The sequence below is a fragment of the Apteryx rowi genome, unplaced genomic scaffold (assembly GCF_003343035.1).
Source record: "Apteryx rowi isolate R43461 unplaced genomic scaffold, aptRow1 scaffold_264, whole genome shotgun sequence".
Lineage (NCBI taxonomy): Eukaryota > Metazoa > Chordata > Aves > Apterygiformes > Apterygidae > Apteryx > Apteryx rowi.
In genome coordinates, this window is record NW_020449019.1 from 929,110 (window position 1) to 957,105 (window position 27,996).

The 27,996-nt window shown below is 55.2% G+C and overlaps 1 protein-coding gene across 8 annotated transcripts; it reads right to left on the reverse strand.

The window, feature by feature from the left end:
- Window positions 1-26: 26 nt before the first annotated feature.
- On the reverse strand, window positions 27-27,996 carry CXXC5 (CXXC finger protein 5). 8 transcript variants are annotated; one of them, XM_026067899.1, is made up of 3 exons: window positions 27,976-27,996; window positions 7,955-8,970; window positions 27-1,041 (listed from the first exon to the last, which is right to left on the reverse strand). In XM_026067899.1, the coding sequence occupies exons 2-3, from the start codon at window positions 8,741-8,743 to the stop codon at window positions 997-999; spliced, it is 834 nt and encodes a 277-aa protein (XP_025923684.1). In that variant the 5' UTR covers window positions 8,744-8,970; window positions 27,976-27,996; the 3' UTR covers window positions 27-996. The 8 variants fall into 8 exon arrangements, with proteins under 8 accessions (XP_025923684.1, XP_025923685.1, XP_025923678.1 ...); XM_026067900.1 differs by lacking the exon at window positions 27,976-27,996 and adding an exon at window positions 18,910-19,026 and having other exon boundaries at window positions 27-1,038; XM_026067893.1 differs by lacking the exon at window positions 27,976-27,996 and adding an exon at window positions 18,910-19,026.

Genomic DNA, 27,996 nt, shown 5'->3' on the forward strand with positions numbered 1-27,996 from the left:
ATGGAGAGAAATAACAAAGCTGTAAATCATGACACAAAACATGCATTCATTTTATTCACAAAAACAGCCTGGATCGCTAAAACATTACAAACAGCATTTCAATTTAATGATGTAGAGAGAGCTGGAGAGACGGGGATTTGAACAGAAGAGAAATATCACTTTTCGTAACTGCTTCAGCACAGGTCCTGCAATATTATTTTTATTTTGATTTTAACTTCAGTAAGTTTACAAAAATGACTTCTAGAAGTAAACCATTGCAATTAGGAGTTTTTTCTGTATGCAGTATTTCTTGTTCTATATTAATAAACTAACAATGACATGTTTTTCTTTTTTTTTTTCTTCTTTTTTTCCTTTTTCAAGGATCGCCGTTTTTGTAGCAATTGTTTTCTTTCATCTTTTATACCAAACCTCTTGCTGGTTAAACTTACATACGTGAATGGCTAGGAAAAGGGATACTACATCGCTTTAAACATATTCTCATTTATAAACATGAAGTTGAGGCATTCTAGAAACTATCCACTCTATTGTATGATGGGAAATAATCAAATAAAAAGTATAAATGAGGGTGCAATTAAACAACTGTGCTAAATTACAGTAGTGCTTATTAGTAACTAGATTTTAAAAGGTTACTGTAAATTTACATTCCCTACACAAGTACTGCATCTTTCACACATAAACAACATCAACACCAAAACACAGAAAGAAACTGATTGTCCATACTCTGTCTATTAAGTCTTGGTACTTTACAGATCCATTGTTTTTTTCTTTTAATTATTTTATTTGAAAAGCAGTTAAATGTCTGACTAGGACTTGAAGATGTTAAACAAACGCAAAAAAAAAATTATAAAAACAGGAATGAAATTTTGCGAGAAAATATTTTTGGTTCTAAAGAGACACAGGTGCATCCATTCATTTCAGCCAAAAATCCCTTGCCTGAGACAACACAAGCAAGCAGTGACATTGCACTTGGATGACAGAGCTTTGGGATTCCTGTTCCTACTGAAACCATCTGAACGCAGCTCCTGTAGGAAGCATCACCTTCTGGAAAAGAAGAGAGACAGGGGAAGGGGGAGAAGAACAAAACAGAGAAGGGACAAGGCGTTAAGTTGGGTTGCGGGCACGAGCCCCGCTCCGCGCCGCGGCCCGCTCCCACAGCAGCTGCTCCGGGGGGCTCCTTCCTGGCTGCTCCCCAGGGCCAGCTCAGGTTGGGGGGGGGGGGTTGGGGCCGGTGCTTTTGTGGTCACAGCTAACGAGCCCCCAGGACGGCCTTGTTTACTTGAAGGAGCCTCGTCAAACAGGTATTAGCAGGCAGCGCCGCTAATATCATCAGCACTAAGTTGATTAAAGGCAGCTAAGTAAAAGCAGCAGGCAACCACGCGGAGAGCCCGGGCCGGGCCTGCCCCGTCCCTCACGTCGAGGGCTCGGGCTCGGGCTCGGCAGCGGCGCAGCAGGCTTTGTCCTCGCCGGGGAGGGAAGGACGGGAAGAGCCCACGTCGGAAAAGGCAAAATCTACCCCGGGCTCGGGGAGAAGCCGTCAACTCCGAGGAGGGCAAGACAGGCTGTAATCCCCGGGATGAGAGCCGCCGGCGCGGCACATCACGTGCCCCGGGAGCACAATGCCGTATTCTTGGCGGGCGGCTCCCGCCGGAGGGTGCCGGCCCCCGCGCACGGCGGCCGTGAGCTCACCCCGCTCCCTAAGCCGCCCCTTTGTCCGCCCGCTGGCCACGGCACAAAGGGATCCACCCCGCTAAGGAGCTCGCGGTGCCGCGCCGTACCACGGCCCGGCGCGCCCGGCCGCCCTGCCCCGGCGCTGGACCGCTTGGCACTCGGCGTTATAGCCAGCCCCGGCGCTCCTGGCGCCGTCGGACAAAGCCGGCGCGAGGAAGGCAAGCACGTGGCCTTGCCTGACACGTAAGCTGCCGGCCTTGGGCCCGGTCCATGCCAGGCTCAGCACCCCCCGTCCCCACGCAAGGCTCTGCACCGCGTTTCCAACCTGCAGCAAATGAAGAGCTCCTATCCCTACCCCGTCAAAGGTGCTCGGTGCAGCCAGGCAGGCTTGGAGCCTGCGGGGACCCCGGGTGCTCAACATCTTCGGAAGGGAGCTCAGGCTCGCGCGTGCCGAGCCCCTGGGGCTGTCCTGGGTGCAAGGAGCTGATGCATCCCACAGACCTCAGCCTTCACGCCTCTCCCTCCAGGGGCCGGCTGGGGAGAGCAGGATCAGGGCGAGGGAGAGCGGCTCAGCACCGTTCTCCTGGCCGGCGGGCTGGGTGCCAGGCCATCGCCCAGGCAGCGTGGAGCATCTCCTGGTTCCCTGCTCGGCAGGACACCCTGGGGGTGGCAACCTGGCCCACACCTGGGTGTTGACACCCTCTTTGATCCTGCCGCCGCTGCTTCAGCGGTCCTGCCTGCTGCCTACCACCACCCCACAGAGACCCGTCTTCCTACAGGTGCTTTTCAAATGAAAGGATGCCTTCCAGCGGCAGAAAAATCCTCATCTCAGAGGGCTTGCGCACACAACAGCAAGCGGCTGCAATACTGTGCCTCGGAGGGTTCCCACCCACCCACGATGGGGGCAGGCAGGAGAACACGCTCCGAGCTGCTTTTATTCCATGTGCACAAGGAATGGGTGAAGCACGACCCTTCCTGCAGCCCAGCCAAAACAGGGGGAAGCAAGCACGTCGCGAGCACCCTGTCTTCCTCTCCCCGGACGAGGCATGGGCCACTAGGCAGGCCCCCCCTCCCCGGCTGCCCCCTCCGCCAGCCACCTGCAGAGGCAGCCAAATGCTCAGGACAAGAGCTCCTAGTCCCTGACCCAGCTTTTCTGCTGGGCAAAGACCTTTGGCTAGGTGTGAGATGAGCAAGAGTCTGTTTAGGGTTGAGACGAGACCAAACAAACTCGTGCCACCAGGGGCCTCGCTGACCTGGGACTGCCCTGCAGCAGCGGTCTACCGCTGAAGGATTTCACCGAAGTTATAACACAGCGACAACAAGGAGGCAGTGGGAACACTCGCTCCTGAAAGGGCATCTGGAAAAACAGCTCTGCAATTGTTCCCGCTGTCCCCTCGCTGCTCCAGACACAATGGCACAGCCTCTGACTTCCCCTCCGGCCGATAGCGAGCACAATGGCCAGGCTGCAGCAAGCAGCCACCGCAGCGGCAGGGCATGGCCTTTCCAGCGGAGCCTGGCACGGCAAGGTGACCTCCCTCACTCTCAGTGCCGGCAGCCCAGCCCGGACCTCCCCTGTGCTTGAGGACGTCAAAAAAATGCTAAGGAGCGCACACGTGAGTTGGGCTGGGACTCCGGCAATTCAGCCACAGGGGGAAAAATGGAAAGACCCCACCCAGCATGCAGGAACAAGAGAAACGCAAGGCACCAGGATGCATCCTGCGACACAGCTGTCTTGCCCAAACACCTTCCCCTGGTCCAAGGGAAGTCAACGGTGTCCTCCGCCTGGGAACAGGCCAGGGCTCAGCTGCTCGCAACCGGACCCCGTGGAGTTGCTAACCTATCGGCGGGCTGTGCGCTGGTGGGACCGCATGGTCCCACACTGAAATCTGTAAGGACACATAGACTCTAAGCCACTCCTGTCCTAGCAGGACACAGGGACAGATGCCTACAGCCTGACCAGGAACCCTGACAAACACTCCTCTCCCCTGCAGAGAAACTCTGGGCACCACTGTGGACCCCTCAGCATCTCACTGCACAGAGGAAAGAGGGATGAAGATGGACAGTAACATGCTCCAGACTCTGATCAGGCTCAATCTTGCATGTGACTAAGCGCCTGATATCGAAGAACACCTCTTTGAAGCCACCTCCAGTACAGGAGAGAGGACAAGAGAACTCGTGTGAGCCAAAGGCCCCAAAAGAGAGATGCTCTGTCCTACTCTGGTAGGAGGATATGACTACCCAGAAAGAGGAGGTGGGATGTTTTCCCAGCTGAATAGAGATGGAAAGCCAGAGCAACATTTACAGGACTAAGTGCTGCCTGTGCAAGGACCATGATGTTTCTAGACGCCAAGAGTCTCCAGGGAAGGCAAAGTGATCCCAAGGGCCACACAATCACCAACAGGACATGCCATCAGATGGGACATCATGCCAGAACTAAGGCCATTTGTGAAAACCTTCCCCTCTTCCCCATGGAGATTCATGTACTGCCCTAAAGCCCAGAAACAGGCCACATTAAGGTCATTAAGCCCCCTCAGGAGCCAGCTGGGCTCTCCTTTGGTCCTTCTCTTGGGTTAAGACGTCTGCAAGACATCTGAGTAACCAGGACAGTGACTCCTTCCCCTACACTCCTGCAGAAGGTACCCCAAAGTGCCTACCTCCACGGGCACCCAGATTTGGGGTTTGGGCACAGGGAGGGAGTGGAAGGGAGATAACAGGAGGTAGAGGGTGGTGCCCAGGTAAGGTAGATCAGACTTTCTCCTACTCCCAATGCATGTCTGATTTACAGAGCAAAATTGAGCTGGGGAAGCCAATGAGTAGAGAGCTGCAGGAATCACAGTTTCCCAACGATCTCTGCATTTGTAACCTAATATCTGGGAAAGATACAAGTGTTCCTGGCAAACAGTGGTGTTGGGACAAGGAGCTATGGCATGGCTCACCCTTCCATGCTGTTCCAGTCTAGATCCCTCAAAAAAGCCCAAACAGGCAACCCACAGGGAGAGAGAGCCGCAGATTCACAGGCAAGAGCCATCTACCCAAATGTAGATGTCCACATCTGAGTAAGAGAGAGGAATGAGATGCGAGGGAGCTTCTAAGAGGCCTGAAAGTAGACACCTGAAATAGTCATCTTAAACAGCTCTCTCTCTCTTCATTAATAAGGGAAGATGGACAACTAGCTCATGAGGATGCTCAGGCTGGATTCCACTTTGTCCACACAATGTAGCAACAACCCTTACATCACTATTAGCAGGGGCATCCTGGCCAGCAGTAGGCACTTCACCAGGTCTACTCCAGATGGAGGACCTCTCTGTCGAGTAAAATCCCCAGTACTCATGGCCTTCATGTGGCCTTCCGCTCTGGAGATAAGCCCAGGGCTACCAGTCCAGGGCTGGATGGCAGACCATGCAACATTTCCTAGAGCTGCCGGGGCTGGTAGAGCCCAGAGGAGCCCGGTTGGTGCAGGGACGCGCTGCTGCCTGTTTGAAGAGTCTGAGCTGCCTCTCCAGCCTCAGTGCCTCAGCCAGCAGCCGCTGCACCAGGACACCAGTGGCGACCGGTTCTTCAGGCTCTTTAGATGGGCAGATAAAGCCTAACGGCGGTATTGGGATTTAGCCTGTTTTTTATGCTGCCATAAAGGTTTAATTCTATTTTTTTTACTGCTTGATTTTAGATCAATGTTTAATCACAGCTGCGGCCCCTGCCCTGGCTCTCTGAGGACGCTCCTCTCAACACACATGGCCGGCAGACTGACACGGCCTGGCAGGATTCACTGTGGGGTGCTCTTCTCCTGGTCAGCTCTGACACAGGGCCCCACCAAGGCGGACAATGCTTCAAAGAAAGCACAGTGAATTTTGCAGCCACGTATAAATGGCCATCAAATGGTCCCTTACTCTGACATTAATGCTAACACATGGCTGATGTGCTGCCATGACCAGCAGCCCTTGAAGCTGCCGAGCCAACTGCCCTACGCAGCCAGCACCTCTACTCCCCAGGCCGCTGCCACCTCTAGACGGTGTTTCCACAGCAAGGCAGGTAGCAGTGGCTCTGACGGCTGCTCTAAGGTTGGCCAAAAGCAATGCGTTGCCAAGACTGGAAGATGATGTGGGGTGAGACCTAACGGCCTGGTCAGAAACACAAATGTCCTTGCGACATCAAGGGGGTCCCAGTGTGTCCCTCTTCAAGCACCTCTATGTATGGTCACAATGTAGTTCAACTTTACCTAGGTCAACACACAGCACGAGGTGATATCGTAAAATAGCAGCCCAAAATACACAGCCTTTGAGTATCTATTCTGATGGAAGAGTCTGTGACGTCCCAAGGCGATCTGTGTCTGCCCAGGCGTCTGATTCCTCCTGGAGCACCAGCTCTCCTCAGCTTAAACATTCTTGCAGATCCCCTCAGAGAGCAAAGTGACCCGTCCTCTACAGGGTCCCCGAATGCTATCAAATTAAAAGCCCAATTTCAGTGGCTCCAATTTCTCAGCCAGCCATGGAATGGGGAAACAAATCAACGGGGTGATCGTTTCATGGGTTCCCCGTGCTATTTAACGTCCCCATAACTCGCGTAATGCTGGGGAGAAAGGAGCGGCTCCTCAGGCTGATGCGAGCTGTGATTCTATTGACCTGTTTTAGGACTCTTCGAAAGAGATGAACTTTTTTTTTTTTCCTTTCTCCCTTTTTCCAGATCACTGACTCAGCAAATTAGAACAAGAATATAATTTAGCAATACAGCGGTTTTTGAAAGACACAGTCCCACTCTCCTCATCCCCACCGCCCAAATAGATTTTTTTTTCCCTTCACTATTCATTCAGAGCTGATGCTAATTGAAAACGTAGAACGTGGTTAAGAAAACAGTGGGTTATCTCTTCGGGAAGACATCAGAGGATGGACGATGCCCTCGCACCAGTATGTGAGTTCCAGCTGATGTCAGGGTGATTTTTTTTAACCTTTGCCAGCTTTGTGGGTACACTCACCAGCAGGAAGAGGACAAAAAGGTATACACATGCAGCTGATGGCTAGATTAGCTCCCAAGAAAATCAAACCCAGATTAAGCACAATGCATAGCGGACTCTACAGAGAGGTGTTGGCCCAGAGCAGCCACTCATCTGCAGCACGAAGCAGTCACTGCCAGAGGGAAGCGCGCCCACACACTACCCCTAACACACTGCAGCGTGTCTCCAGCACTCCCAAGGCACCAAGCTCTCACTCACACCACACTGATGGGAACAACCATATTCCTGCCAGACCTGCAAGGCCCCGGTTGAATTTCAGTCCTATCTGATGACTCAATTCACCTGACCTTGCCTGTGGTTCCCACATTAATAATGTACCTTCCCTGGCATTTTTAGCAAGTCAGCACCCTAACCCGGCAGGAGAATTTGCAGCAGCTTCCAAGGCCAAACCCAACAACCTTGTGTTGACACGGTCCCCGTGGACCTCAGAGTTACAGCCCGAGTACCACCACAAGGCCTCACTCTGCTGAGAGCAGAGCAGCCTCTGTGCTCAGTGAATTCAGCAGGAGCAGGGGAGCTCCTGGCATCTCCAAGGATGTACACAATGCATTTGGATTTCCCAAAGGAAATCCAACGAATCCCCTCATGAATTCATACCAATAGAGCCACGATCAGACCCTGGCCCTGGGAGAACTCATTTTGCCTTAGCACAGAAATGTTACCCAGGGTACCAGCTATTGCTTCATCTTTGACAGCATCCAAGGGCGCATTCTGCAACCATTTCCCACCCCAAAACCAAGGGCCTCTTCTCTCCCATTTACAACAAAGAGTGAGCTAAGGGACGGGGATCCAGGTGCACCACAAACATTAATTTCACAGCCACCACCAACTACTCACGAGCTCTACCCTAAAAAGCCTTCCGTCTTTCCATCCTTTGACTCCCTTACCAGGTTAGAAACTGCTCCCTAGCTAGGGACAGTGGATAGCTGCAGTCCCTTTAGTAGAAGGGACACAGGCAGTGAAACTCAAGCTGGAGTTCAGCAGCAGAAACTCTCTGCTACAGATGCCTACAAAAGGGACACCAAACCTCAGCATGTATAGGGCCACCAGCAACCTGGGGAGAGACTCCAGCCCTCATCCCTAACCAGAACAACCCCAGTATGTAAGGGAGGGTTGGGGACTGGGGGCGCTGGGCAAAGCAGATAACTTATGGTGAGAACTGTTAAGGGAAAAGAAAAAAAAGTAAGAAGTACCAGGTGTTTTATTATCTAGGGCAAGATCCAAACCCAGGAGAGCAGCCCAAGAGAAGGGTTAGGGTGCCTGACAGGGGCCGGTTACCTCCAGTGCTGCAGAAGGCTTCTTTTTGAGTTCTTCACATTTTCGGAATTTGCAAATCTGGTGGCCAGTTTTGCGATTCCTACAACTGCTGCACTGCTCGCAGTTTATCCGTCTTCGGCAGGGCGGGCACATGCCACATCTTTTCCGTTTCTTTTTCCCCGAATTGATGGCAGATGCCAATTCATTCTGCATTGGATACTCTGCCAAGCCAGCCATATGGAGCGCGCTCTCTGCCAGAAACACGCCAGCGGGGGTCATAATGAAAAGGCCTGGGTTGATGGGAAAAGCCCCCAGGTAAGGAAAATCAGAGGGGCTGTTCATTGTCTCTGCAGCTGAGACCGCCTCCATATCAGAGATACCAGTCCCATGGTCGCTTGCTAGAGGAATATGCTCCTGTACCACTCTTTTGAGCATTTCTGTCGACTGAGCAAACTGTTGTAGGGCGTTCTGTCCTTCTGAGGAGATTTCTGACACCCTGTCTAATTTGCTCAGCATACTAGAGATGTTTTTGTGCTTTGAGGTAGAATTACTTTTATCCACAGTTGCTTCATTGCCATTAGTTAAGGACGTGCCTTTCTCTGAATGTTCGCTTACCGAGCTGCTGCTACCAAAGGTGGAATAGTGGGAGAGTGGACGGGACTTCTTAAGACTTTTGTTCAAAGGTTCACTTATTATTCCACTTTTGTTCCTCCTCTCGGAGTTGACAGGGGGTTGAGAGTCATCTTGGTTATTTTTTTCCAACGTGTCTGGCTTGTTCCCAGTGTCTTGATGGGAGCCCGAATTCGACATGGTGCACAGAGCAAAACAGCAATATCAAACCAAAAAAAAAAAACCCCAAAAACCAAAGCAAAAGACCCCCAAAGCCCCTCTTGCAGCACCAACACACCAACCACCGGAGAAAGCTTAAATAGGAACGCTCATGAACGGGGCGTATCCTCCAAGGTCGGCTGCAAAGGTCTTCAGTACAATTTCAGTGTAAAGACATAGTCTGCGGCTCTGATACAAAACATACGGCTCTGGAAGTAGAAAATAAAAGAGAGTTAGTACTGGCAAGAGCAAACAGGCTTTTCAAAGCAGCTCTTCCTCCCCCTGCAATGAAAGTCTCAGTGCCACGAACAAAGAAACTCCAGGGAACGGACCTCAGTGGAGATCCGTTCCGCTGCTCCTTAAAAGGGTCGCCATCCAGAGAGAAATCGGGGGGTTACAAAGGAAGTCCTGGCCTGGGAGCAATGTCACTCTGCTGTTTAAAGACTCTCTGTGCCCAGCTCTCCTCCCCCTGAGGACTGAAATCCCAGGGAAGTCACGGGGCTCCTCTGCTCCACTCCAGCGGCGGGCGGCCCCGATGCTGGAAGGGGCTGCAGGCACTCGCAGGCCATCCCAGACCCCCAGCCCATGGCCGCCTGGCCCTCACATTCCAGCCCGTGTGCCCCCCTCCTGCCCACCGAGGCAGGCACAGCAGCCAGGAAGCCGGGTACAGGACCTGACAGAGCACCCGGAGGGACCGCGGGCTCCCGGGACCTCTCTGTTGAAGCTGCTCTCTCCCAGCTCAGGCCAGCATTGCCTCCGTCCTCCTCCTCGCTCCGAGGTCCTCATCCCCCTGCTCTCCGAGCTCTTCGAGCAGGGCGTCCAGCCTGCAAGCACTGCACCCACCCTTCCAGGAGAGGGAGGGATGGACCATCAGTCTGCCCAGGCGATGAAACCCACCCAGCGCCCCGAGGCCAAGCAGGAACTACAGCCACCTGCTGATTTTTATTTTCTGGTCTCATGAACACAGAAATATTAAGGAGCAAGTGTGACAGAGACCCCTCCTCTCTGCTCTAAGGTGGAGAAACAGAAAATTTAGACAGGCCTGACTGCTTCTTGCAGTGAAGACCCCCAACCTGTCCACTCGCACAAGCACACTGGAGAGCTAAGGCGAGAGCTACACTGTCCACCTCCTAGGCCCAGCTCTGACCCCCTCCAGCCAAAAAAAACAGAACAGCCCACTACCCACCCACCCGCACCTTCCCCCCGATGGCCACCCTGCTCGCACAGCCGCAGCATTTGCCCCATTGTGCCGGAGCAGGAAGGGACTAGATGGTGCAGAAGCGCACCCCCCCCTCTTGGCGCGGCTTCCCCGGCGCGGGAGGCAATGCCGCGGGACCCTCGGGCAGGTCTGGGGCAGCTGGGCCCAGCGTGGCTGCAAACACTTGTTGTTGTGAAATTCCTCCTCCTCCCCTCCCAAGCACGTACGCACGCACGCACAGGCACCACCGGAGTAATCAGGCTTTAGAGGAGAAAAGCTCCAGGGCTTAGCGGAGCGGGAACCCACATCCCCACCCAGCAGTAGCTGGGGGAGGGCGCTGCGGTGGGAGGCCTCCTCTTCCCTCCGCTGCCCCCAGGAAGGGTTGCCCCTGCTGCCCCGGCGCGCAGGCAGCGTTGCCCTGCTCCCAGCACTCCCGCGGGTCCTCCTGGCAGTCCCGTATCCTCGCCGTGCCGGGGCTCTGCCCCCGGATGACTGCGGGGACAAAGCCAGGCCAGGAGAGCGCCGCCGGGACTCGCGGCACCCTGCCCGGGAGCGGCGCGCGCAGAGCATGGAGCAGCCCTGGGGCGCTCTGCGGCTGCCCACGCGCCCTCCCTCCGCCGTTGCCTCATCCCAGCGCGGCCCCACGGCAAGCCCGATGGCGCGCGCACCCCTCTGAGGGACGGAGACACGGCGGGGAGCGCAAGGCTGCATGCGCCCCGCCGCGCCGCTCTGCCATTAAACGCTTACGGGGGCAAGAAGCCCGAGCCAAACACCACATTACTGGAACAGGAAGCCAGCCCATCTCACCCCGATAGAGGAGACGGCTCGCCTGCAGAGAAAAACACCCCCACCCTCGCGCTGAAACCGCTTGCTTCAGCTGCTGTGGGATTTAAGACGCAGCGTGGATCGATGCAGGACTCGGGTTCCAGCCCAGAGCTCTCAAATTCCCGTGGGGAGGGAGGGGGCCGCAGCAGGACAGCCTGCCCTTCCCCAGCCCCCGGCCACGTGGGGAGCACAGCGCCCCAGCCCCGGGCGCGGGAAAGGTCGCCAGCGAGGACCGCGGCGCATTTGGGACGCGCCTCCTGCCCGGGAGCCGCAGGGTGCCGGAGGGCGTGCCGGCGAGCAGCCGTGCTGCCGCACGGCCGCGGGACTGGCCCAGCCGCTGCCAAGGGAGCAGCGGGGCCCAGCCCAGGCTCGTTCCAGCAGCGTTAGGACGGGTCACACCTTAATGACAAAAGCTGCCGGTGCTGGGGCCAGAAGGGGAGCGCGGCAGGAAAAGCATCTAACGGGAGGATGTGAGATAAAGCCGCTCGGCGGCTTTATCTCACGCCCTCCTGCGACTGCCTTTCCTGCGGCCCTTCTCCTCTTCCGCCCCTCGGCGCAGCAGTCCCGCTCCCCTCCACGGCGGGCAGCGCACCCCTGCCTCGCCGCTCCTCGGGCCGCCGCGCCGCCCCGCTTCACAGCAGGGACTGCCACAGCAGGCCAGCAAAGGAGGATGCCGCCGGGGCGAGGGTGCCCGCGCCGGGCGGGAGCTGCTCAGGGCTTGCAGGTCTGGCGTGCAAGACTGGAGCCGGCCTCGCCCCCCTCCAGCGGGCGACGCGAGCACGGCAGGCGCTTCGCGCGGCGCCTTGCATCCATCCGGAAGGGGGAGGAAGGGCCAGAGGCGCCAGGTTCCCGGGCTCCCCATGCCGCGGCAGCGGAAGCTTGGTTATTCCCTTGCATCGCTTGGTGCTGAACGACCGGCCCTTTCCCGCTGCGGCTGGAGGGGGAGACAGAAGCGCCCGCTGCATATGAAATTGGTTTGCCTCCGCTCGCCGCGCTACAGCGGGCCTGGCTCAGCTGGCTCTCTGCACTTTGCAGAAAGAGGCCACGGCACAGACACCTCCAGCGCTCTTGCAAGCCCGTGGCTACAAGCCCCTGCTGAGCACCGCTGTGGGATGCCTTCAGCTGATGAGGAAGGAGCTGTAATTGGGGTAGCGGGGTGGCCAGCAGGCTGCTCTAATTAAGCAGCCTCTCCTCTGCAGGTCCTGGCTGCAGGGTGGATGCCGGTAGGTGAGGCGGCACAGCACGGCAGCACGGCTCCCGCGGTGAATGCCACACCAGCACCCGGCCTCCCGATGCCGCAGCAACACGCCGGGGGCTGCTCCACACTGAGCTGGTGCCGGCAGCGGCAGGAATGGTGGCGCCGCCGCTGCCCCAGCCTCGGCCCCACCGTGCCCAGGCAGCGGGCTCCTGGCCAAGCCCTGCTGCTGAGCTGGGATCTGCAAGGCCCAAGCACCACGCTGGATCAATCCCGGATTTACCAGCCTGCTGAGCTCACATTTCTGGCCTGTCTGTAATCTTGTGGAGTTTAAGCTGCAGCTGATATTGCTCAGACACCTTTTGGGGCTCTTTGCTGTGTTCCCTTCTTAAAACCTCAAACACGTGTCTCCAGCCTTGATGCTTCAGTGGCTCGGCAGCATCGGAGCGCCGGCATTAATCCCAGAGAAGGGGCCTCTGGCCAAAAACAAGAGCAGCAGCAAGAGGGGCAGCAAAAGTCCACCTTGCTCCTCAGAGGAGACCTCGAAGCGTGTCTGCAAGGGGCTCTCCGCCATGCAGAGCTGCAAGGGGCCGGCTCTCCACACCGCAGGGCCCTGTTCCCAGCCCCACTCACCGGGCGACACGGTCTGAGCACCAAACCAGGAAAGACACTGGCTCCAGGACGTCGGTCACCAGCTGGACCCAGCAAGAGCTTGTCACTATCGCAACTCATCGCTGCGTAACGTCAACAGCAAAGTCCCTCACGTTTGGCTCCCTCCCCAGCTCTGCTCCTGGCAGCCTTGCACCTCCGCACTTCTCTGCACAGCCACGCGCTGCAGTCTCCATCTCCATCAGTTATTTCCAAGGGCACATCTTCCCCCACGGTCGGCCGTAACGGCCAGCCTTCTCCAGCTGGCTCTATCAGGGAACTACTCTGCGCTCCCACCCCACTGCATAAATCAGGCCCAGCAGCTCTGAGCCCCCACCAGCCGGGTGTACACAAACATCAGGTTCGAGACCATCCCACAGCCTCCTCTAACAGGAACCGATCATTACAGAGCATGAAAAAAGGGGAAGGATTTTATATGCTGATCATAAATGGCTTTCCCCAAGGCCGATGGGGACCAAGAGGGATTCCTCACTCCTGAGCTGCTGCGAGTTCAGAGGAAGGTGCAAGGTCCTGCTTCTTGTTTCTCCCCCACCCTCTTGCCATCAGGTCATGATACCGGCACAGGACTGACTATCTCCAGCCAGCAGCCAGCCTCGCCATGAATACCTCTGTGGCAGCCTGGGCTGGGACTGGAGGTCTCCCTGGGTCCTCCTGCAGCAGCAGGTGACAGTGCACCAGTGGGACAAGGCCACCACAGCCCATCCAGCACAGCTCCTTCCACTGCCACCCTTTAGGTCAAGGGATCCTGGGCCCCGTCAGACAGGTACCACCTCAGCCCAAGCCGGCAGGCCAGCATGCTGCCAGCATTCACACCCAGGGCTTGCATGCCCTCGCTCTAGAAAGTGCCCAGCTGGTGGTTCAGAAGGGGCAGCCAAGCTGAGCGGCCCCATCACCGCACAATCCCACCATTGTCCGGACTGCTGCTTCGGCCCCTCCAGCTCCTGCCATCTGGAACCGCCTGGCGTTGCCCCTCGCTGCGTCTTCAGCTCCTGCGCAGCCCAGCTGCGCTCATTCCGCGGTCCCGTGGGGCTCAGGCTGCTCCTCCTCCATGGCAGCATACACCAGGCAAGGATGCCAGTCACAGCACCTTGCTCCCATGCTGGACCCAGGAGCCCAAGAGCCTCACAGAGCCAGCAGGGAGAGAAAGCCTCTTGCAAACACCAGCAGCAGATTTCCGAGGGAAAGAGCTTGCTGAATTGCCTATGATGTGCCCATTTTACTGTGCCGAGGAGGCACAGGGCGGTGTGTGGGCAGGACGTGCCCATCCCCACGCCATCACGTGGAGCCCCCAGGACTTGCCTGCAGACCAGCTATAGGGTGTCCAGCCGACCCACGTGCACAGGGACCCCCTGCCCACCCACTGGGACCACACAGCCCCAACAGCGTGAACAACCCGGCACATCCCAGCTACTCATTACCACCCTCTGCCCAGCCAGGCTGCTAATTGCTGGGGGGTGCAGGGGGATTAATTATCTTAATCCCCTCTTTATGACTGACCTGAGTAAAGGCAGACAGACACCCCCCCTTCCGTTCCTGCCCCTTTTCCAGCCCCCAAGCCCCCAGAGAATGCACCGGGCAGTGTCATCTGGGTCCATCAGAAGGTGCTTAGTTTCAGACACAGCATTAAGGACCATGTGATGCACCCATTCATTCAGGTCTTTACACCGAGCAGCTTAGCAGGCTGGAGAGATGCCAGGGTTCAAGGGGATGCTGTCAAGGTCAGGAGGTCCAAAATCAGACCCAACGGGCCGCCAGCCCTTTGCAAAAGGTCCAGACAGTTCTGGAGGGTGGCCTGGAGAGGTGCTGGGCCACTGGCCCTGTCCCCGCTGTGTCCCCCGTCGGAGAGATGTTTCAGAACCCAGCATGCCGTGGTGTGGGGAAGCGAGCCACGCCAGTGGCTGCAGGCCCGTGGCAAGAGGGACCAAAGGAGACGATGCGCCAAGCCTGGGACCGCACTGAGAATGTCCCCGTGCACCCAGCACCACAGCTTTCACCTGGGGCAGTGGCCACAAGCAGGGGGAAGTAGAGCCCTGGTGAGCCCCAGCATGTGGCCAGGCACGGATGCCACGAGTCCAGGTCATGCCACTTGGCGACAGGACAGGACAGCATGCTGCAGAGGAGCCCTGCCATAGTGGCTGAGGCTCAGCACCCAGCTCGGGGCAGAGAGGCACAGCGACCTTGTCTCATGCGTCACGGTGTGCAGCAAGGGGGTGCCACCAGGGCCATGCACCCTGCAAAGACAGCAGGGGGGCTGCAAGATGAGACTCTGCTCCTCGCTGGGGCCTCCTACTACCCACTACCCCCAGCAAACGCGCTGACACCTTGCAAAGACCAAAGCATTATCCTCACGGGCTCCTCTCCAAAACCCAGTTCTCCAGAGAGGTCCCAGGCATGCACTGAGCCCGTGGCTGTTGAGAGCTGCAGAAAGTCTCTGAAAGCCCCGGGGCTTCACGTGACCAGCGACTTACCGCACTGACCCAGGCTTTGCTCATTGCCAGGAGAAGGCTGCTGCTGCAGCTGACCCACGGTAACTTGGACGCTCCCACTTGTCCTTCCCCGTTCCCAGAGAAAGGCCTATGTCCACAGAAGGGACTCGGGAGCCCCAAGAGCTTGCCTGGAGCTGCGCCCAGAGAAGGCAGCTCTGCCCAGCGGACTCCCCACCCCAGCAACTGTGACCGCCAGCCTGGGATGCCTCAGCGGGGCAAGCCAGTATCCTTCTCCCACATCCCAAGCGAGGAAGAAAGGCAGCCTGGCCCCGCACCAGGCCTCTCCTTTTCCCTGGGGTTCACCCAAGAGCTCAACTTGACGTATCTCAAACCTAAGCCACCTCATTTCTCCCCTTCTCTGCTCTCAGCCAGGGCTCAGATCTGGGTTTCCCCACGGGGTCCCTGGTTTTGCTCAGAGGTGGGGTATGCAGAAGTTCGGTGTGCTGCCTGCCTCTGCTCAGATGGGAGAGCTCTGGTCCTCATCACCACAGCCCAGCCAGGGGCTCTCGTTACAGCACGATGTTATGATAATGCTAACAACTCAAAAAAAGGTTGCAAAAAGATCTCAAATGCCCCAGCACCTGGAGAAACAGTCATCAACTGACGGACTAAGAGTCTCCCTGATTGCAGGAACCATTTATCATAAGAGGGGAGCAGGAGAGAGGAGCTTTGCTTCTTGTAAAAATGACAGATTGCGATTTCCAACCCCCCTGTATTATTTCACTGTCCGCTGCCCAACATTACTGGAAAGTAATCAGCTCCTTCAGATGTAAAATCTCTTGTCTTTAAAAATAACTTCTGCTTTCCTTTAATTTTAAATAAATCAATCTCCTCCCGTAACAGCCACTGTTCGTTCAGCCATGCACAGACACGACTGTAAAGAGAGGAAAAAAAGAAGAAAAGCCGAAGCCGAGGTGCTCCCAGGCTCGAGAGACAAAGAGAGAAAATAAAAGTTCTGCTTTTTAAATTCTTTCAGCGCCGCGCTCTCCCCCATTGTGCGCTGCTTGGTGGGCGCTGGGGCCACGGCATTGTCTGGCCGGCAGAGGTGGAGCAGACGTACGACGGAAGGGAAACCGGCGTCTTTTCAGCCTCAAAAAAGGAGGCACTAAGTGGCGGTAATTGTGTACACTGCAGGATTTTTGTCCCCGCTTCCTCCCCCCTTCACCCCCTCCCCAGCCAGCCAAGGCAGCAGCCAGCCGCCCAGCGCAGCCTTCCACCTCCTTTGCAAAGTGCTGGTGAGAGACTCAGCCGCACCGTGGCTGGTCCCAACAAGGAGCAGCATCGCCACTACCCTCGGCACCCATCCCCAGGGTTTCTCTCTTTCCAAGGCATCCCTGGAAAGAGTTAGATACAGGGAGGCAGTGTGTTATTGCTGGCCACCAGGGCCGAAGCTGGAGGTGCCTTCCTAGCTAAAAGCCTTTGCAGCTCTGGAGAAGGGGAGTCTGGCCTCTGCAAGCCATCATTGCCTTAGCAGCTGTACGAGTCTTGGTAGATCAGTAGCTTGTTTTTCTTGGTCTACAGAAAAACGGTCCCTGTCTCAGGCACGGCCTTGGCCACAGACACTCCACGGTGGCAAAGGGATGTTAAATGGACCTGTCAAGCAGCATGTATTGAGCAAGAGAACTACAGAGCTGGCTCTTGTCTCATGACACCCATGCAAGGCCTGGGTTTCATCCCCCAGTAGTGCTGTGCCACAGCTTTTCCCCTGCTCTGACACTCCACATACCCTAAGGCGATGGTCAGCCATGGGCTCTCACAGGACATCTGAGCTGCTGCACCATCCTGGCTGGCAGACGAGGACATGGCATCTCTGCAGCCAGGAGAGGAGGGCTGTGGGTGGCGTGCGTGACACCCTCGATGCATGCTGGCCACTGTGTTTCACACCATCCTCTCTTCCTCACAGCAGAGAAAAGCTAGAAGGTTTGATGGGACCACCACTCTGTTGCACCATTGCTAGTCAGAAGGTCCAGAAGCAAAACAAGGAAGGAAAGGCTCACGAGAACAAGCAGAACCAGAGCGAGATTCAGGCAGCTCCAATCTCAGCGCAGCAGCACCCAACTCAGCTCCCAAATACCCAGCTTCCACAGCAGAATCAGCGCCAGAATGACGACATTGCTCTGCTGCTCCCCTCGCCAGGTGACAGAGGTCAACTGAAAGCTAGCAGTGACTTCTAATCACAGCCCAATCAACAAGAGGTTCGGCAGAAGGCGATAGACCAAAAGGCTCCTGGACCTCTCCAGACGCATTCAAGTGAGACTGACAGTCTGGCATCACAGGGAACCGCCACTAAGTCTTTAGCTGCAGGGGACTCAACCAGGCAACAGTCAGACATAGAGACTGCCGGGAGAGCAGAGACCGCTGCCACAGTCACCATTGGGCTGCTTTTTCTGCCAAAGACACAGTGCAACAAGGTGAACCAAGGGAGGAAGGGAGAAATCAAACCGACATCTCCCAAGGCTTGAGTGCTCCTGCAGGACATCCATTCAGCCAGAACATGGTGCCTGCTAAATGTGAAGAGGTACCATTAGACAAAGACAAGGACATCCTTCACCCACTTTGTTTGCAAGTCGTCAGCGCTGTCAACCCAACAGCTTAGATTCCCCCACAAGCTCTGCTTTTCACATTCATCTTCCCAACAACTGGTCCAGGCAGAAGATCAGCTTCCAGAAGCACCAAGAAAGTTACCATCACCCATTCCATTTTCCCAAGACATCAAGAGAGGACACAGAGGTTTGGGTTTTGTTGGGCTGTGTTGCAAATACTAAGCCTCACACCAGGCATTTGCAGGTTAACTAGGCGGAGGTCTCACAGGTCGCCAAATGGACATCTTTCATGGAGACAGTTCATCTCCAGTCCTCCAGAATGTCCTTCGAAGGGCTGGTCGTGGCAGCCGCTCTGCTCATCTCTGCTACTGAGGTGGCACTGAGGGACATTAAGAAGCCAACTCCTGAATTAAAAAGGCTATGGAAGATTAAATCCAGCATCTGGAATTAGCCCTGAAAGCAGATGGCAAATCATCATGGTGCACAGAGTGGCTTTCACCAGCCTCCTCTGCAGAAAGCCACTCTTCTCTGGTGATGTCTTGCAAGAACTGCTCCTGATGCGCACAGCCTAGCCAGCCAGTGCCAGAAATATAGGTGACCTCAGTGGGCAGTCACCACCCTGCCACATTAACCACAGCTCGGTGCATCCACCAGGGATGGCACAGTGAGTCCACACTGACTTCTCACAGATGCCCTGCTGAGCAGGCAGAAGGTGACAACACCTCCCCACCAGAAAGGTAGGCTCCCCAGGCCAGGGGTCCAGACCAAGGCCTCTGTTTGCAGCTGGCAGAGTTTCCCCGCGTAACCATGCCTGCTATCTGCACAACAGCTGCTGCTGCACACAGAGCTCAGCTGAACACCCTCCTGCGCTTCCCAACCCACAGGCTAACCAGGCTGCAACCGCACATCCATGCACCGCTCCCATCTCCCAACTCAGGCAAGCACAACCAAGCAAGGATGGCATCGACAGCAAAGTCCCCTGGCCTTCCAAAGAGGTTACGATAGCACGTGCTGAACAGAGGCGGATGTCACCAACACCACCATCACCTCCATGGTCAGAAGGGAAACAGGGAGATTCATCCTTGAGCAGGGCTGTTACAGCCTCTCCAGCACCCGCACCACTCTGGTCCAGTCTCCTCCCTGTGGCACCTCAACCCAGCTGCCCCAGCAACGGTGGGACTCCAGGGAGCTGCTGGTCCCAAGCTGGTCCCCATGCACACAGGGACACTAACCTGCCCCAGCTGAGCCACAGCACCGAGACAGGTGAGCCACCCCTGCAGGTATCCCCATCCGCTCAGGCAGCCCACGCATGCCTGTGGGCTACGCCATGCCGCCCAGCTTGGAAACATGGCTCCATCCTGCCTTTGAGGGGTGGTAGTTATGGATTAGAGAGTCTTAAATGTCAGACGACCAGGCGCTCCCTCGAAATCCACTTATCTCCGCTGCCACTTGGAACGGCCAGACCAGGGCGGTTATGGAGATAACGCGATTTGAAACGTCCATCCGAGTATTTCAGGACTCCATTTGCCCTGTGGACAACTCCAGGCACCTCCTCCCCCTTCTTCGCTCATGCAGCTGCTGCCCAGAGACCCAGGCGAAGGAGAGCCTGGTCTCGCTCAGCCTCCTCCAGCCCCAGGGCAAGCCAGGGGGCTGTGCCCCCACCCGCGAGCCCCCCCTCCATTCGGGGTATAACAGAGGCTTGGCAGCCTCACCTCCCCCAGTGCTTTCATTCCACGGCTCATCCACCCCCCTTGCCAAAGCTGTGCCATTCGCTGCCCAAATCCTAAAACGACTGTAACTAAAACCTACCAGATTGAGACTCAGAAAGTCCTCCCCCCTTTCTTTCTTTCTTTTTTCTCCCCCCCCCCACCTCCCTCCAAATGGGATTGAACAGATCTGTGTTTGCAAGAGCCGATCTCACAGCCAAGCAGCATCTGACATTCACGCGCTGTGGCACGGCTCTCCGCTGGGGAACATTTCCATTCTCGCCCACCTCTCCTAGCCTGGCATCGCCTTCCTAATGCTGTCCTCCTCCTGGGGTCAGTGGAGGAGATACGACTTTGAATCTGTGGCTAAGAACAAACATGTAAACCTGGGAAATGCAAAGTAAGTCAGCAAGGTGCTGTCCTTTCCAGAGACTTTGCAAGCCAGCGTGTGGTTTGTGGGGAAAGCCCTGAAGATGAGACATCAGTCCTAGTCCAGCCCCAGCAGAACCACCTTCCCTCTGCAAAGCCTTCCCAAACCTTCTTGGAGGGATTTTTTCCAGCACAGAGGGAACAGCTGAGCCTCTCTAGCCCAGCCAGTCCCTGGTGTCTCTCTACACACACCACCAAGGGAAGCGACTGATGATATTTCAGGGCTGCAAGATCTGAGAGACCAGACTGAATGGACCATGCACCCTGCCTGAAGGATGCTCCAGCCACTTCTTGCCCCACAGCCAGCCATCTGTGAGTACTGCACAGAGGTGGATCCCAGCAGTTCAGTTCACTGCACCAACACACAGTCTGACGTCAATTTGCCCATTTCCAAGTACTCCCCTCACTCAAGAGGTGAGGAAAACTGGATTTTGGGCAGAAAGTGTCACAAAGGAAACCACTTGAACTCCTCCAACTGGAAGTGAACACAGGAGGGAACTGAAAGAGCTTTTTGTAAAGGTATCCAGTTTTCCTGGAAGCCAGGAGTGCTGCAGAGAGCACTCCCACTGCACTTCCCTGCATGGCAGGCTCCGGGGCTGCTGGGCCGCCCCAAGCGTCCCGAAGGACCCACGAGAGCTGCAGCAGAGTGTTCCAAGGGACCCGCGCAGCCAGGGGAGATGCACACGCAGCCCTGCAGACCTACGAGGCCAAGCTAAGACGTGTGAATCACTACAGTTAACAGATGGGCCGATTAAAGCATAAATTACTTGGGGTATAACTGATAACCAGGTCACAGTGAGACTGATCAGCAGCAGAAGAGCTCCTAGAAGTTAATTAAAAAAAAAAAAAAAAAGTTTAGGCACACCAGCATGGGAACATTTGTAGATTAAGAGGCCCAAATCCACCAGTGCCACCTCCAGGAGCCACCCTGGCACAGAGAAATCCCCTCTCATTCCCACCTTTCTCAAAACTGGCTCATTCCACAACACATTAAGCGGCCACGCAACAACCCACCATAAACCAGTGGGATCCCTGGGATCCCAGAAAAGTTGGCAATGGGAAGGGCCGGGAATTCATGGGTGTTTTATTCATGGCACCTTTGGTAGCTGTCTCGCCATTGCTGTCAGACAGTCTAGCAAGAAAAGCAGCCAGCAGCAGGAACGAACACTTGAGAGCACCTGGGCCGATTCAGCAGATTTGCATTTTGTCATTAATGCGTGGCAACAAACCTCGTGGTCCTTAGTGACACGGTTGGTGGCTCAAAGACAGGCAGGCCAGGGCTAAAGACTTGGTGCCCAGAGGTAATGACTGAGCACAAGGGAGCAGGTCAGAAGGAACCATGAAAGCAAGGGTGCAGCRAGGACCTAGATGACCAACTAGTTACCCCTTTGCAGGCAGGAGAGGACATTAGCATCCAAAAGGACTCAGTAACATCTCAGCCACTCACACCTAGGCTGTGCACCAGAAAAACCCCTGAGGGCTGGGCCCACACTGCTTCTGCACTTGCAGGATTAACACATGCAATCACCCCCACATCCCCGAAAGCACTGGCTCCCAAACACAGCCCCTTTTCCATGTGCAGAGGGCTGCTGAGGAAGGAGTTGCTTTAACATTAGGAAGGTGGCTGCGCGATTGGAAAGGCGTCAGGGTCCAGAAATGGCAGCTATTGACAGATGTCTAATAGGACGCAAAATAATCCTGTCTTCCTCCGGGAGGATTTGGGTTGCCCTTGCCCTCGCCGGGGGCTTATCCATTGTCTGGATCTGCTTGTGGTTGTTATCTTTGGTCAGCACTGCATTTTACTTGGCCTCACTTGCATAAGGAATACAGAAAGAAAGGAAAGAAAGAGGAGGAAGATTGAATGGCCAGAGCTGGGGCGAAGGATACCGGCCCTACTTTGTGATGGGGCAGCAGTGCTCCCTGCACCTGACAATGCTCAGGAAACACAGATCAGCCTCTTCCCAGCCCTGCAGCTTCTCTGGGTACAACCTGAGCTTGCAGTACAGACGGGGCCAGCCTGGCCAGCAGCGAGGGCATCGTGTGGCCAAGGGAAGCAGCTCGCCCAGGTGTCCTCCCACACTGCATCAGTGTCTCACTTGGTATCCAGAGGAATTGCCCCAGGCCTCCAACAACCCCAGTGGAACCAGAAGGGTTTCACAGGGTAAAAACTCTTGCTGCCCAGCTGCCAGTGCCCTCCCAGACAGGGACCAGAGTCGGGGACGTCTCCAGAGGTGCTTTCTCATCACAAGACAAGGAGCAGGAGAGCTCTGGCAAGGACAGCCAGGCCCTGCTCCATCGTGAGCACCGAGCCCTGGGCTCTGCCTCCAGACCCGCAAGCTCCTCAGGTCCATTCACACAGGCACAGAGAGGCTGGGAGAGCCTAATGGTCGCAAACCTGCCCCATGCCCCCCGCAAGCCTAGCACCCATCCCTCAGGTGTTGTCCCCAGCACTGTGGCTTCCCGCTGCACCAGGCTCAGAGGCAGCAGGTCCAGCGCTCCCCGATGCTCACAGGCTTTCCGATGTTACAGGATGCTGTTCTCAGAGCACAGCTGCCGGCATCCACACTCGGCCCTCCAAGCCAGGTATAACGGGAGGCCAGGGCACAAAAGGGGATAAGAAGAGTATAAGAGCTCCTAGGAATGAAAAATTACAATCACACCCTGAGACTTTGTGCTTCCCACCGTCTACCCAGCCACCACAGGCAGACTTGGAGAGACTCCCCGCTCGCCGGGAAGGCACGGCACTCTGCTCCTTTGTGCGTTGGGCTCGCTTACTAACGCCACACGTTCTGCCTGCAAAGCACTAAGACAATGAAAGGCTCCCTCCCCGCTCAGTGGGCTTTCAGTCCTCCCGCCCTGCTTCCTGCGAGAGATCGAGGGCACGCCACACAAAAACGATTCTCCCGAGCTTTCCCTGTGCTCAGTGCCACTTGTCATTCAAGCAACCCCGTGGCCTTTAAGCTGCCAAGGTACCAGAGCTGTTCCGGAATCGGAGTTAGCTCAGCTTCTGCCCTGGAGCAAGGAATCTGAAACACTGCCACTGGAAACGAAACAGAGCATCCATCATTTTTCTTGCCAGGAATATATCCAGCCCAAAAAGAAATACTGCCTGCTAAACAGCCAGCAACAAAAGCCCTCAATTTCACCAGCAAACCAGAGCCCAGCATCTCGCCTATCGGTCATTTCCACGGAGGTCCTGATTGTCCGCGCTTAGCAGTGGAATTAAAAATCTCCCGAAACAAAAAGAGCAGCGAAGTTAGGTCAGGGCTGCAGGGGACGGAGCTGCCCGGGGCTGGCAGGAGGAGCAGGAGGAGGGCGATGGGCACAGCACTGGGTTGGGATTGCTGGCGGGGGATGGCAGGCCCCACCCAGGATGCTACAACAAAAATTCAGCGGCTGGGAAAAAGGACGCAGGTGGCTGAGCCAGGGCTGGAGGGAATGGAGCTCCCTCCCTCTGCTGCAAAAACATCAAATAAAACCAAATCCAGCTGTTCCCTGGTGCAAGTCCTGCTGCAGGGGGGCAGCCCTCAGAAAGCCAGCCGTGCCCGTCACTGCTGCCAGTGCCTTGTCCAAGAACTGCCCCCGGCAAAGTGGGTCTTCACCACCAGCGTTCCCAATTCCGTCCCCAGGAAAAGGAGCAGCTTGTTCCCAGCCAGGCCCAGCCCCCAGCACAGGCACGCCAACCTAAATATCTGAAAGAAGCTCTCCCCTCCATGGGAACAGCAACTATATGCAGAGTTCACATGCCCCAGCAATGCCTGATTAAACTCCCAAACTCCTAGAGAATACCCTCGAGGCTGTCTGAAGATAAGCTAGAAACTAGACTGCTCTCAGGAAATACAAAAAACGGGAAAAAGCAATCACATTTTTTAGATCTAGAATAATACAGATCAAACCCTGACGCTCTAGTTCAGACACAAATTGATCTTTCAAGCCCACTGCTGTACGCAGCAAGAACATCCCACTCAATCCCTCATCAGGGCAAGTTTACGGGGCTGAGCAAGATCCTGCTGAAGTCAGCAGTGACTAAAACTGGAAAGCCCAATTGAAGAAAACACATACGTGTATGCTTGACTCAAGCAGTGAATATGTGCCCTTGCCACCAATTATATGTACATTTAAGAGCTGCCCTCTAATATGCCATCAGAATTGGGGCCAGGAAAGGCTGTGAAGGTAGGCTCAGACTTCTGTTAAGAAGGTAAATAAGGAGCTGAGGTTTCTGCTTATACTAAACATATCATCACCTTCTATGATGGTCCTAGAATGCAAAAAATACATGCACAGAAACCTGAGGCTCCCCAGAGACCGGCCCCCAGAGCAGGGCAGCACCACTGCCACAAAATCAGTACACCACCAGGTACTGTAGGGAAACAGGATGAGCCCTGCTCTGCACACCACCAGATCTGCTGTCTTCCTGTGGAGAGACACACAGGGGAGAGCAGCTTATGCTACTGCCTTCTGGCAAGAAGGTCTTGTTTGCTGGCAGTCCAGAGCCAGTAGCCGAGCCCCATGCATCCCTGTTCCTGCTCATCTCTGCCGCAGCACCTCAAAGCTCAGGGCCCTGCCTCTCATCTTCTGCCCCAGCAGCATGAGCTGGGCTTGGCCCCTTTGGAAGATGCTGTGTACAAGGATGGGCTGGGAGATCTCGTCGTATGAGCAGTCTGGTGCTAACAGCAGAGGAAACGTTGCCTCCAAAGTCCAGTCAGGAAGAGAGGATGGGGACACTTGCTCCCAACACCTCCAGGACCCATGGTTTTCTGCACACCCTCTGTCACTTCTGTTCACTCTGGGGAGCTGCAGACACTGTTTTCACAGGTCCTCAGGTCTCCTGAGACTCCCTCTGTCCCCCTTCTCCCCTTTGGCTTCTCTACAGCATGGACCCTTGCTGGTAGTAGACCCAGATCTCCAAAGCTGTCTGGACACCTACACACTCACTGCAGGCAAGGGAAGTCCACAAAAACATGTCCGTACAGCGCCTGACATAGTGGGCTAGCTGGAGCATCACAGTATAAATAGCAAGGAAATATAATATTCGTAAGGCCCTCATCCCTTCGTACCTGCTGGAGACCACAGAGCAACCAGCTCCTTACCTCTGGGAGAACTGAGCACAGAGAGGTTTTGCACCACGTCCTGGAGATCAACAAATCCTGGCACTTGGAAATGCAAAGGCTCACGAGCGAGAACAGCCTGTTCCTGGCTGCCTGCATCTAGGGTTTGGYGACAGCTGTGGAGAGACGATGCGGAGGGAGAGCGGAGACATCGCAGCTGTGACATTGGTTTCGACAGCGACCTACTGTGATGTCGTGAATGGGAAATTCTGCCTTCAGTGTGGCTCTGGGCAGAGGAGAGACTCTGCCTCCACAGTATAACTCCAGGTGGTATCTCCAGTCAGAAAAACCTTCCCTCTCTATCTCCAGGCACCCTGCTGGGCCCTCTCAAGCACCAGTGCCACAATTGCTGTGGGACTGCTCAAGACCTCGAAGGAAACCTGCACCAAATCCATGCCACGCTCTCGGATGCTTGAACACTGAGCTCCCTCAGCAAGCCAGAGGTGAGCTGTCGCATCTGAGGCCAGAAGAGCACAGGTGATACACCTCCTTCCTGCCAAGCTCTCCTCTGGAGGGGATTTCTAACAGTTCTTTGGGTTCTTGATGCTTATTCAAGAATTAAGCCAAGAGAACGGATTTCTTCCTTCTATATAGCATGATGGAGCAGGATGGAAAAACAGCAGTCTGGGCAAGATGATGTTAAGAGTCATTGGGAAAACAGTTCCCAGTGAAGAATGGGACAAGAACTCATCCTTCATCAATACAGCGGCAAGGTGGGGAGAGGTTGTACCAACAACCCCCGATTGCTATCTTTGATAAGATTACAGGTTTGGCTGAAAAAAGCAATTGCACCACTATAACACATAGATTTTCACTGGATGTCTTGCCTACAGCCACAAGCCATCCTAGTTTAAAAAAAAATCACCATTGTGCCATAGCAATAGGGCACAAGTGAGACAGATTAAGAACTGGCAGATCACAAAGAAACAGCCCTAATACAGGCAGAAAGCAGTGCTGGGGCCCAGCGAATGAGGAGGGAAGGTGCCACCACCAGAATCAAGGCATTCAATGAATCAGGATGGGGGGATCCTCAGAAGAAAGAGCAGCGGGATGCACAATAACCAAGGGGGAGGGTTAAGCTCTATGTATGGTATCAGGGAGACCAGGAGTAGTCCCAGTTTCACAGGAGGTTGCAAAATAGAAGAGCCGTAGATCTGATCCCTTAGCATGAAGGAAACAACACAAGGTGAGAGATGGAAAGGGCTTGATGTGGTTAGCTTATTGAACAGGAGATGGGATTTGAGGAGACTTGATTACAGAGTGTAAGTACCCTTACGGAGAGAAAGCACCAGACCCTAAACAGCTCTTTATCTGAAGGAGCAAGGCCTGACAGAAGCGGGTGGCTGGAACCTGGGGCCAGACAAACACAAAAGCAAAATAAGGCAGACGTTTTTAACAGCACAGACAATCCACCCCTGGAATACACTCCCAAGGAAGCAAAGACTTCGGGTCCCGAGGGGATGCCTCTCTAGGATAGGAGCTACAGCAGCACACCAGTCACTGCCTGAGTGACCTTACTCAGCATGAGGGTATCTCGGGATCTTCATCCACTTATAAAGGCAATCAGGCAAGCTAACCAGCTGGTCCTTTTTGTCCCTAAACTCCAAGTGTGTACAACTCAAACTAGAGGCAGCCATAAATGTTCTGCCTTTTCTCGCTTCCCTGCCATCTGAGGAACAAGGAGGCAGTCGGACGTGGTTATCACAGCCAGTACATACTGCATTGCTGTTCACCTCTTCCCCAGCCAACCCAGGAGGGGTTCAGAGCCCCCAGCCTCCTCCCAGGGACCTGCCTGCTAGGCTGATGGCCCCTGCAAGAGAACATGTTTCTTCACTCTTAAGAAGGGGATGATCCCATGCGTTCCTGAAACAAAACATCCACACGCACCATGTACTCCAACGGGCTCTTTGGTTACCTTATGAGACAAGTCATCAGAAGCAAAACTCCTTGAATCAAATGTCTGAGAAAAGATGAGTAGGGCTGACCCAGCAAGCCAGACCCTTAGAACAGGCTAGACAAGACAGAAATGTGATGGGAAAGAAACAGGCCAAACAGGAAAGAGGTAATTTTGTTTGGTAATGGTATGCTCATGCATCCCACATGGAGTGACAATGACCCATGGGGGATGCAGTGCTCCATCCTGGGTTACCTCGTACCACAGTGAAGCAGAGAAGTTGGAGGGAACTCAGAGCAAAAGCAGCTGAGTGGCTGGGAGTGCCAGAAGCTGATTTATGAAGGTATATTAAAAAGAGCTCAGCACACTGGGACAAGGTGGCCAACCAATGACTCAATCACAGAGCAGCCCATCTCCACATTGATCCTCCTGCCGCAGTGACTGGAAGCCCCAGAGGAGGGAGGAACACACCCTCTAGAGGACAGGGCACCAACCCAAAGGGTCACAGCTGGGAGCATATCAGCCCTGCTGCTGAGGGATAAATCAGGTTCTGCTCTCAGAAGCAGCCCACCAGGCCTGAGGACACGCACCTGACATGGTGGGACACTGCCCTAGAAGAGCCTCTCTGGCCAGGCTCTAGCCCTGCTGGCCATCTCCACACTATTGCAACTCTAGGAGACAGGCAAGCTCTTCCCCTTGTGCCACTTAAAGACCTTCCTCCAGGCAGGCAGGAGAGCTGGGAAGGGAGATGCAGAAAAAGGAGGAGATTGACAAGACAGCCCAGCCCACAGAGGCTGAAAACAGCTCCTAATGCAGGCAGGGGAGCCAACATCCTTCCATTCCTGCCCAGTCTGACTCCCATGGTCCCACTGTTGTCCTTCCTAACATATGGATCACCCATCAGAGAGTCCCTAGAGGTACCAGAATGGTACAGAATAGCTATGCTACAGAAAGGAAAGGAATCCCTATGGAGAGCTAGGAGCAAGGCAAGGAACGGCAGGCTACCAAGGAGGGACTGGTCCAGGCAAAGAGCACTGGATCTTCTGCACAAAAGGCAAATTACCAGCACCCGCTTTTCCCTGCAAGGGGAGCTCCAGAGGACACAAGTGAAGGTCTGAGGAACAGAGCAGTTCGCATCAGGCAGCAACGGGCAGAAGGTACCTGTGTTGGAGGGTTTCTGAA